This window comes from Rhinoraja longicauda, chromosome 5, assembly GCF_053455715.1.
Source record: "Rhinoraja longicauda isolate Sanriku21f chromosome 5, sRhiLon1.1, whole genome shotgun sequence".
Lineage (NCBI taxonomy): Eukaryota > Metazoa > Chordata > Chondrichthyes > Rajiformes > Arhynchobatidae > Rhinoraja > Rhinoraja longicauda.
The window spans coordinates 29,192,555-29,204,183 of NC_135957.1; the positions used below are offsets into that span (position 1 = coordinate 29,192,555).

The 11,629-nt window shown below is 43.6% G+C and overlaps 1 protein-coding gene across 1 annotated transcript; it reads left to right on the forward strand.

Annotated features, from left to right (window-relative positions):
- Nucleotides 1-965: 965 nt before the first annotated feature.
- On the forward strand, nt 966-11,308 carry rps7 (ribosomal protein S7). The gene is made up of 7 exons (XM_078400086.1): nt 966-990; nt 1,843-1,926; nt 3,987-4,058; nt 5,032-5,175; nt 5,269-5,333; nt 7,847-7,997; nt 11,177-11,308. The coding sequence occupies exons 2-7, from the start codon at nt 1,852-1,854 to the stop codon at nt 11,252-11,254; spliced, it is 585 nt and encodes a 194-aa protein (XP_078256212.1). The 5' UTR covers nt 966-990; nt 1,843-1,851; the 3' UTR covers nt 11,255-11,308.
- Nucleotides 11,309-11,629: the final 321 nt, after the last annotated feature.

Below are 11,629 nucleotides of genomic sequence, written 5' to 3' on the forward strand. Positions count from 1 at the left end.
TGGGTTTGGAGCGGAGGTGATGTAGGTTGAATAATTTCCCAATCATCCTACAGAATCCACTATTTTGCAGGAAATTAATTGAAGGAGTGATGAGGTACAGAGTTGAAGATTGGGAAGTGGAGAAGTGTGATGACACAATCTTGTTTTAGTACATATAAGAAAATAACTGCAGATGCTGGTACAAATCGATTTATTCACAAAATGCTGGAGTAACTCAGCAGGTCAGGCAGCATCTCGGGAGAGAAGGAATGGGTGACGTTTCGGGTCGAGACCCTTCTTCAGACAGTTTAGTTTATTACTGAGGTACAGTGAAAAGTTTTTGTTGCATGCTATTCAGTCAGCTGATCTCTGCCTCCTAATCCCATTACCTGCCTTCTCCACATAACCCTTGACACCCGTTCTAATCAAGAATTTGTCTCTCTCTGCTTTAAAAATATGCATTGACGGCCTCCATAGCCCTCTGTGGCACTGAGTTCCACAGATTAACTACCCTCCGACGAAAGAAGTTCCTCCTCACCTCCTTTCGAAAAGAGCGCCCTTTAATTCTGAAACTATGACCAGTGGAAACATCCTTTCCGTATCCACTCTATTTCTGCCTTTCATTATTCTGTAAGTTTCAATGAGGTCCCCCCTCCACTTTCTAAACTCCAGTGAGCAGAGAGGCTTGACATTATCAATCTGTACGCTTGCAATTCTTTCCACGGTCTGCAGATTCAAATGCGGAGCCGGAGCCGCATCTGACAAGATGAACCAAGGTTAATCCTAAATGATGAACGCTGCGTTTCCTTATGTCACATTGAATACTGTGAGTACTGATGCCCGGCGGGCTGTGGATGCATCTCGCCACCGGGAGGGGTGGAGGGCGGCGCGTGGCTGCGTCGCTGCGTCGTTGCCGCGGCAACCCCGGCCGTACTGCGCGAGAGCAGGGGCGGGCTATTAAAGGCAAGTCTCGCGATAGCTGGCCCTCTTCCTCGGCCGTTCCTCACCCAGGTCGGTGCCCGTCTCGGCGGCCGCTTCACATTCCCCACAAATTACCGCGCAGATCAGCTCGATATCCGCGGCGCGGCGGCGGTCGGTCGGTGGGGGCGAGATGGTTCGGATTCGCCCGGCCGGGCGGCCGGATGGCGGATGTGACCGCGGGGGAGAAGGGTTATTTGACGGCAGGAGGGAGCTGTGTGCGGTTGCGCGTCCGGCTGGGCCTGGGAATCCGGGCCGCGCTCCACCGCGTGCGCTCGGCGGCTCCCGCCCCGTTTGCAGCCGCCAGGCTTGCACCCCCTGTCAGCACAACCCGTCCCGGGGCGTACTCCTTCCTCATCCAAGGGTTTTATTCACAAAATGCTGGAGTAACTCAGCAGGTCAGGCAGCATCTCGGGAGAGAAGGGATGGGTGACGTTTCGGGTCTGAAGAAGGGTCTCGACCCGAAACGTCACCCATTCCTTCTCTCCCGAGATGCTGCCTGACCTGCTGAGTTACTCCAGCATTTTGTGAATAAAAACCTTCGATTTGTACCTGCATCTGCAGTTATCTTCTTGTACTCCTTCCTCATCCAGGTAGGCCGCTTATGTGGTCGTAGGGTAACCCCAATCTCAACAGCGCCAACGCATAACCACAAACTGGCTTAGACTTCACCGCTCGCAAGTTCGAGTGAAACATTTCTATATTTTGATGTCTGGCCGTAGTGACCGTGTACAAATTATCCACCTCGTCCGGCGCATGTGGGGTTGGGATCTCCCTGACTGACTCAGCGGCTCGGGCAGTATCTGGAGGGAATAGCCAGGCGACGTTTCGGGTTGGAACATTTTTTCAGACTGATCTGAACAGTAGTTTTTTCTTCCTTTTCAGTGATAGGCCATGTTTAGTAGTAGCGCCAAAATCGTGAAGCCTAATGGCGAAAAGCCGGATGAATTCGAGTCTGGCATTTCTCAGGTACGTCGGTATCATGTGCGACGGTTCAGCATGGAAGTCCTTTGATATTGCAAAATCGGATGCGTTGGTGGTTAATGCGTTGAGTGTTCAATACATTGGATCGGTACTTGTGAGGGCTAGGATGTGAGAACTGTCTAGGATTTGCATTGGTCCTAAAGGCTTGCCTTATTGCTCATTAATGGGGGAATCCTCATGAGCTTTACCAACATTTATTTTCTATAAGACATCTTAACCTTACAAGAACAAGGAAGTTACACTTGTTGCTACAACGGAGACCACATGGTCTTTCTCTTCCGCTGTAACCCACTTAATGTAACGTCCAATACCATCACCTCATGATCCTTGAATACCAAAGTTGTATGCCATTGCAGGTTTTAGTCCAACTCGTCTTATCTATTGCAAATTCATTTTTGAATTTGTTGAAATACAAATGATGCACGCTTTCTGCTCCCCTGACCTACTTATCTCCAAATTGCATGCATATACAGCAGGCAGTGAAGAAAGCAAATGGCATGTTGGCCTTCATTGCGTGAGGATTTGAGTGTTGGAGCAAGGAGGTCCCACTGCAGTTGCACAGGGTGTATCCTGGTGAGACCACACCTGGAGTATTGTGTGCAGTTTTGGTCTCCTAATTTGAGGAATGACATTCTTGCCATTGAGGGAGTGTAGCATGGGTTCACTAGGTTAATTCCCGGGAAGGCGAAACTGACATATGATGAAAGAATGGACTAATTGGGCTTGTATTCATTCACTGGAATTTAAAAGGATAAGATGGGATCTTATAAAAACATATAATATAAAATTCAAAAGGCTATTTAGGACTGAGATGAGGAACAACTTTTCACCCAGGGAGTTGTGAATCTGTGGAATTCTCTGCCACCGAAGGCAGTGATGGCCAATTCATCGGATGTATTCAAGAGATAGTTAGATATAGCTCTTAGGGCTAATGGAATCAAGGGAGATGGGGAGAAAGCAGGAATTGGGTACTGATTTTGAATGATCAGCCATGATCATATTGAATGGCTGTGCTGGCTCGAATGGCCTACTCCTACACCAATTTTCTATATTTCTAATTCATTTCCTAGATGCTTTGTCAGTCAATAAGAGTGCTTTTGGTTACCATTATTAGTTGTCTGCTGAAATGCCAAGTTGAGCTGTTTTTATGATTGAGCAATCCCTCCTTTCTCTTGACACTTGAGGATTTATACCCTCTACATTGACATTTTTGCCCACCTTACTAGATGCCTGCCGTGTGGCCTTTTCCTCCCTGCTACTGTAATGAGACTTCAATGGTTACTGCTGATGCTTACTGTGATTGTGACAAAGATGTGTGTGCCTCCAGGCACTGTTATAACCTTTGATAAGATTGGCCACATTGTTTGTTGCAGTGCATGTGTCCTGCATTTTGGACGGGACTACATTTCCCTTCCTGTTTACCTGGTTGTGGCCAGAGAATTGCCAATAAGGGCTTATGTAGCAAAATATAAACTGTTGGAAGAACGCAACGGGTCAAGCAACAACTATGTAGCCAAAGGGATTGTTGACATTTTGGATCAAGATGCTATATCAGCACACGCATCCTTTTGCTGTTATAGATGCTTCTTGACCTGCTGATTTCCAGTAGTTCATTTTTGTGCTCCAGACTCGAGCTTCTGCATTCTTCTGTCTCCAGGGCTTCTTTTGCACATCTGTACTGTTATCACTGAACGCATATGCTTGGTATGCTAACCATTTTAACTCCCATATAACTCCAATTTCCATTTGACCTTTCTGTCCTGGGCTGCCCCGTGCTCCATTGCCAAAGTAAGGCCACACAAGCAACTGACAATAAATTAATCTAGGCTTTCAAAATCTCACTTTTCTCTTGATTCTAAATCCTACTTCATTGACCAAGCTTTTGGAGGTGAGTACATAGTGCCTTTCATTATTTTTTGTTTATATTCTGGATTATTAATGAATGGAAGTTGTGCAATTCATGACGTGGTTTTACATTGGATAGATTGTAGCTTTTACCACAACATTAAACATTTGTGTAATACTGCTTCATCTTGTATTTATAGGCTCTTTTGGAGCTAGAAATGAACTCTGACCTGAAGGCACAGTTAAGGGAATTGAACATTACTGCTGCTAAGGTGGGTTTTTGACAATTTTACAACTGATGTAATTTTTCTCTTGATTGGGGGAAAATAGCATGCTTCACTATTGTGCGAGTTCTGGTGATTCCTAATATGAGAATTGAGGCTAGACGGTTAATTTGTCGTCTTTCAGTGCAGTATCCTTACCAGCTAGCGCGCTCCAACAGAACTCTTGTGCATCTGTTTAAAATGTGTCCGATCCAGTTATGTCAAGGATTCATTGTGACTTGACTTAGTCTTTCAAAGACTTTTGCAAAACAGTTGAGCATTTGAATAAAATGTTTGTGTATCCTTTCTTTTTCTTTCTGACAAGTTTACATTCTGACTACCATATTACATGGTGGGTCAATACTTTGTTCTAGTTGAAGCATTCTAATGGTTGGATTTGAATTGTAGCTGCTTACATTTCTGTGAATAATAAAACCAAGGTTTTCTGATAATAGTTTATTCAAATAGTTTCATGTTTAGATTGTAGTTCAACTGCTGGTTTCTCAAAGTCATCTGTTTGGGTTCCATTTGCTGTATTATGTCAAAGGCCACCTTCGCTTGAGTGTGTTGGTGACCCTCAAATGCTTGACTGGCAGTTCCATTACATTGTTTTCTCTTTGCAGTCCTGCTTAATGGGTCTCTATAATATAGAATGCTTCCCAGTAGATGAGGTGGTAATTGCAAGGTGAGATAGATTAAATTCTTACCTGTCTATCATGCACTCCTGATGTCAATGACAGATGCATCTACTGGGTCTTTGAAAATTGCAGGATAGATACGTTGTTGCAGATGTGAAGTGGCTCGGGATGTATTTACTTGAAAGACATTGGATATTCTGGCAATATAAATTCAGCTGTCTTTGGAAGAAGTGTTTGCAACCAATTATCTTCCATGCGATGCATTTTGATTTAAAATCTCTTTAATACTTTTTTTTAAAGAAACTAGAATCAAACATTTAAGTTTTGACTGGCTTTCAATTTAGGAAATTGAAGTTGGCAGTGGCAGAAAAGCAATCATCATTTTTGTGCCAGTACCCCAACTGAAGTCCTTCCAGAAGATTCAAGTGCGACTTGTGCGTGAACTTGAAAAGAAATTCAGTGGTAAACACGTTGTGTTCATTGCACAGGTAAAACATGAAATTGTTTGATTATGATTCTTTCTATTTCATATATTAACCTGTTACTTAAAAACTCAAATTTGCAAATTTGTTTTTGTTTAGAGGAGAATCCTCTCAAAGCCAACCAGAAAAAGCAGAAACAAGAATAAGCAGAAGCGTCCCAGAAGGTAAATGGCCTTTTTGTATGTACAGTGAAATGTTTTTTTGGTGTACTTGTTAAATACTCATGGTTGAATTGGGAATGTTCAAAAATCTATGGTATTGGGGGGGAGGGGTTTTATAATTAGATGTGGGCTTCAGAATAGAGTACAAAGATTCATGGATTCGGTTGGCATTAATTTTGGATCAGGTCACTAAATTGTTGTCTAGAAAATAGTTTTGTAAATTTCTAGTGACTTTTTTGTCAAAATTTTTAATTTATTGGTAATAACTTAGCGTCGCAAATTTGGAGGATGAAGGAAAGACAAGATGAGTGGCATGATTTGGATGGCGCGGACAGGAGTGATTGACCAAATTAACTTTGAAAGTCTTGCAAAATATATTTTAAATTGGTTTGTTTACGCGGAGATGAATTGAGAATTTGATGGGAGTTGTGATGGTATTTTCAGTTAGAAGCGATGAGAATCATTTATCTCTTGGCTTTAGAATCATAAATATTGTAGCTGAAGAAATCATTTTCCAATGTTTTGGATGCAGTAAATAGACACAGTTGATGATTTTGGAAATCATGATTTCTGTCAAATAGCAAAAAATGAAAATGTTTGAAATCTGTTACTCTTGTAGTATTGTTGGGCATTGAGGGTTTAAGGCAGTGAAATGCAAGGTGTTGCATTTTGGTAGGTCTAACCAGGGCAGGGCCTTCACAGCAAATGGAAGGGCTCTGGGGAGTGTTAATAATAATAATAATAATCCATTTATTTTATATAGCGCCTTATCGCATGCTCAAAGCGCTTTACAAAAACAACATAGAAACAAACAGACAAACTATCCTGACGGAAAAGCAGCAAATACACAACGCCAGCGTCCTCTCACGTCAGGGTCCGGCAGTAGACATTAAAAAGCACAAGACACACAGATATAATTTTTTACACAAACAGCCATCACAGTGATTGCTCTAGGCACACCCTCACTGTGATGGAAGGCAAAGTCTTATCTCCTCCTCATTCTTCTCCCGTGGTGCCACGAGGTGATCGAGGCTCCCAACTTTTTGAAGCCCCCACCGGGCGATGGAAAGTCCCAGGGCCGAGCCGAGCAGGCCGATGAAAGTCCTGAGCCCCCACTGGGCGATGGAAAGTCCCAGGGCCGAGCCGAGCAGGCCGATGAAAGTCCTGAGCCCCCACCGGGCGAAGGAAAGTCCCAGGGCCGAGCCGAGCAGGCCGATGAAAGTCCTGAGCCCCCACCGGGCGATGGAAAGTGCTGCGGCCGGGCCACGCAGGGCGATGAGGGGCCTGCGGGCGGGTTGATCGTACCTCGCGCTTCGGGGCGGTCGAAGCTGCTACGGCTGGAGCTCCCAAAAACCGGTCGCCAGCCAGGGACCTGCGATCTCCCGATGTTGCGGTCTGCAGGGCTCACGGCCGAAGCCTCCGAGATGGTAAGTCCAGGCCCTGCGACCGGAGTCTTTGAGGTCGATCCCAGCTGGAGGCCGCCGACTCCACGATGTTAGGCCGTAACGCGAACGGAGATACGACACGGTAAAGGTCGCATCTCCGTTGAGGAGGAGATTTGAAAAAAAGGTTTCCCCCAACCCCCCCACCACCCCCCTACATACACAGAATTAAAAATAAAACAAAACGTACATTTAACAACGACAATGACAAAAAAAACAAAAAAAAAACAGAGAGACTGCCGGTGAGCCGCAGCTGCAGAACACAGCCACGCCCCCACTTGTTGAGGAGCAGAGGGATCTTGCAGGTACATAGTTCCCTGAAAGTGCTGTCATGGGTAGATTGGGTGGTCAAGAATGCTTTGGGCACATTGCCCTTCAGTCAGAGTATTGAATATAGAAGTTGGGAGGTCATGTTATAGCTGTACAAGATATTGGTGAGGCCACATTCAGACTATTGTATTAAGATTTGGTTACCCTGTTGTAGAAAAGATGTTAAGTTGGAAAAGGTGCAGAAAAGATTTATGAGGATGTCGCCAGGACCTGAGGGCCTGAGCTACAGGGAGAGGTTGAGCAAGCTATGACTTTATTCCTTGGAGTGCAGGAGGATGAGGGGTGATTTTATAGATAAGATCATGGGGGGAACAGATGAGGTAAATTAGTCTTTTACCCAGAGTAAGGGAATGAAGAAACCAGACGGCTTAGGTTTGGGGGAGGGGGGGGGGGGTGTAATAGGAACCTGAGGAGCAACTTTTTTGGTTGGATTGAAGGCTTGATTCCACACTGCATGACTGAAGTAAAATTCACAAATATGAGACTAAAATCTAAATTTGTGTACAATTTGGATCCAGGAATTTGAAGTTGTATACTGCACTTTTTGAAGCTCCAGTTTCTTCATTTCACTTTGGCATTGCCTGCACTCGAGGCCAACAGACGGACATAAAATGTTATGAGTATTAACAAAAGAAATGTACTGAAGATTTAGTTGGTGTTATCAGTATCATTTTTAAGTTTTTCGCATGTATGGGTTTATGATTTTTCTTTTTAAACACATGATTTTTAAATTTTCTTTTTCAGTCGTACATTGACTGCAGTGCATGATGCAATTCTTGAAGATCTGGTATTCCCTAGTGAAATTGTGGGCAAGAGAATTCGTGTGAAACTGGATGGAACAAGGCTCATCAAAGTCCATTTGGACAAGGCGCAACAGAACAATGTAGAACATAAAGTAAGTTTAATGTGCATAACTACTTGAGCAAATTGGTTTATGTCTCAGAAGTACCAAGGATCCCTTGATCTATTTCAGATTCATTATTAGAGCTACTGTATAGAAACATCTATTGAAACCCATACTGATTGATGCTTGAATGTTAATTTGGGAACTTTGGACTAAATTTCTTCTGGGGTTTCAGTGGTATTTGTGTAGGCACTTAGATGTAATGATTTGGAGTTCTTTTCCTCAATAATGGGAATTCACTTTATTGCTTGTTTTTGGAATTGAATCTTTGAACAATTACCAAGAAAGTGACATAAACAAAATATATTTTTGATTTTGCTTTAAAAAAAATTCTAAGAAGTCTTTTTGTGTACTTTGAAAGTCGTAAGCAAATGGACATACAACTTTCTGACACTGAACAATTGATTTGCTTTTAATGTTGTATAGAACAGTACAGCACCAAAATGCCCCTCACCCCACTGTGTTTGAAAATGGTCTGCAGCCCTTTATTCCCTGCCATCTGTCTAACATCTCTTAAACAGCATATAATCCTCCAACACTTTTGCCACCTCCAACGGGATCCCACTACTGGCCACATCGTCCCTTCTCCACCCCTTTCTGCTTTCCGCAGAGACTGTTCCCTCTGCAACTCCTGGTCAACTCGTCCCATCCCACCTAAACCACCCCCTCCCCAGGTAAGTTCCCCTGCAACCGCAGGAGATGCAACACCTGTCCCTTTAACCCCCCCCCCCTCGACTCCATCCAAGGACCCCAACAGTCTTTTCAGTTGCGGCAGAGGTTCACTTGCACCTCCTCCAACCTCGCCTACTGTATCCGCTGTTCCAGGTGTCAACTTCGGTACATCGGCGAGACCAAGCGCAGGCTCGGCGATCGTTTCGCTGAACACCTCTGCTCAGTCCACCTTAACCTACCCGATCTCCTGGTTGCTCAGCACTTTAACCCCCTCCCATTCCCAATCTGACCTTTCTGTCCTGGGACTCCTCCACTGTCAGAGTGAGGCCCAGCGCACATTGGGGGAACAGCACCTCGTATTTCGCTTGGCTAGCTCACACCCCAGGGGTATGAACATTGACCTCTAACTTCAAATAGCCCTTTCTTTCCCTCTCCATCCCCTTCCCAGTTCTCCCACCAGTCTTACTGTTTCCGACTACATTCTATCACTGTCCCCCCCCCCCCCACTCCCCTAACATCAGTCTGAAGAAGGGTTTCAACTTGAAAAGTCACTCATTCCTTCTCTCCAGAGATGCTGCCTGTCCTGCTGAGTTACTCTAGCATTTTGTGTCTACCTAACATCTCTTAAATATTGCTTTTGTATCTGCTTCTATCTCCTGGCAGTGCTTTCCAGGCACCTAACACATATATATATATCAAAACTTCACTCTTTGAACTTCTCCTTTTTGTCGCAATCCTATGCCTTCCAGTGTTTGACATTTCTACCTGGGGGAGGTGGGGGAGGGAAGAGAGAAAAAGGCTAACTTCCCTATATATGCCTCATAATTTTTTGTACTCTTGTCAGGTTTCCAGTGGAAATATTCCAAGTTTGTCCAACCCCTCCTTATAGCTAATGCTCTCTAAGCAAGGCAACATCGAGGTGAAACACGATATGTGGAATAACTCAGCAGGTCATGTAGCATCTCTGGAGAAGCAATGTTTCAGGTTGGGGACCTTCTTCAGACTGAACCAAAACATTGCCTGTCCATGTTTTCCAGGAATGCTGCCTGGCCTGATTAGTTATTCAAGAACTTCATGTTTTGCTTGAGATTCCAGCTTCTGTGGTTACTTGTTTCAAAATCCCAATGAACCTCTTCTGTGCTCTCTCCAAGTTCTCCACATTCTTCCTGTAGTGTGGTGATCTGAACTGCACACAGTATTCCAAAAGTGGGCTAACTAAAGTTTTATGCACCTGTGACGTGACTTCCTAACTTTATATTCAACGCCCCGCTGTTGAAAGCAAGTCTCATTTGAGGTGTCACTTTCAGGGAACTATGGACTTGCACCCCAAGATCCCTCAACGTGCCTGTACTTCTAAGGGTACTGCCATTTACCATGCACTTTCTCCCTTGGATCATGTCGTTTCGCTGCCCAAATTTGCATCTAATCGATATCTTACTGTATTTTTTGACACTTCCTTTGCTATCCGCAAGTCCAAATTTTGTGATGCCTGCAAACTTATCAATCAGCCCCCCTTTCATCCTGATCCCTTGTATTGCAAACAAAACTAGCACTGGTCCTTGTGAAGCACCGCTGGTCACAGAATCAGATATACCTCCTCTTCAATGAACTAGCCAGTTTTTATATCCAATTTACCAGCTCATTACGGATAGCATAGGACTTCATTTTCAAGACCAGCCTACCATGAGGGACCTTGTTGGGTGCTTCACCAAAATCCATGAAATCAACATTCACTGCCCTACCCTCTCAAAACATCTTTGTCACTTCCTGAAAAAATCGTAACCATATTTTTACTTGCTGAGACAGGGGGCCTCTCCTGCAGAAAGCCATGCAGGCTTTGCCTAAAATGCCCATAAATCCAAAAATAGGAAGGGAGTCTTTGGTATCAAATCATGATGACTGTTATGGTTGTGGTAACTTATTTAATTCTGGAGTAAAATGTTATCTGATGACTGATACTTTTCAACTGTGGAGCATTTGCAATGTAAAGTCCTAATAAGCAGAACTGTGGATTGCATAACTCATATTTTAAGACTAATTGGCAGATTTTATTGAAAGCAGACACTTTATCACCAAATTCCAAAACTGAAATCTATTAGTGGGTCTGTCAATTGCAAAAACAACTTTACATGGGTTTGTCAGGGTTGTTGAGTTCAAACTTATTTGCAAAGCATTATGAATTACCCTGGAATTTGGCTCTGTGCATTATAAAGCATTGGCATAGTTCTGAATTGCTTACTCCTGAAACATATTCTAAAGTTCTTTGCCCCACCTCTTAAACTTCTTCCACTCAAACCAAGGTGGTAGCTGCCAGATATTTAAACCCTGTGATAATTGAGTTTTAATCTTTTTTATATCTGCAATCTGACACGAAAACTTGCAACTTTGCACAGCAGTACTGTATATAAGTGTTGAATTGTTCTGAAATAATTTTCTGCAGATTTTGAATTAATGTCCACTTTGATTTTATTGCCATCCCTCTTTTACTCTTCCCACAGGTGGATACATTTTCTGCTGTATACAAGAAGCTAACAGGCAAAGATGTTGTATATGAATTCCCAGAGTTCCAGCTGTAAATTCTGCAGAATGATTTAAATAAAATAAGAATTTGGTCATAAATCTTTGTGCTATTGACCTTTGTTTGTTTCTCTTTTTTTCCACTGAGATCTTATCGAAACGTATAAGATTATAAGGGGTTGGACACGTTAGAGGCAGGAAACATGTTCCCAATGTTGGGGAGTCCAGAACAAGGGGCCACAGTTTAAGAATAAGGGGTAGGCCATTTAGAACTGAGATGAGGAAAAACTTTTTCAGTCAGAGTTGTGAATCTGTGGAATTCTCTGCCTCAGAAGGCAGTGGAGGCCAATGAATGCATTCAAGAGAGAGCTAGATAGAGCTCTTGAGGATAGTGGAGTCAGGGGGTATGGGGAGAAGGCAGGAACGGGGTACTG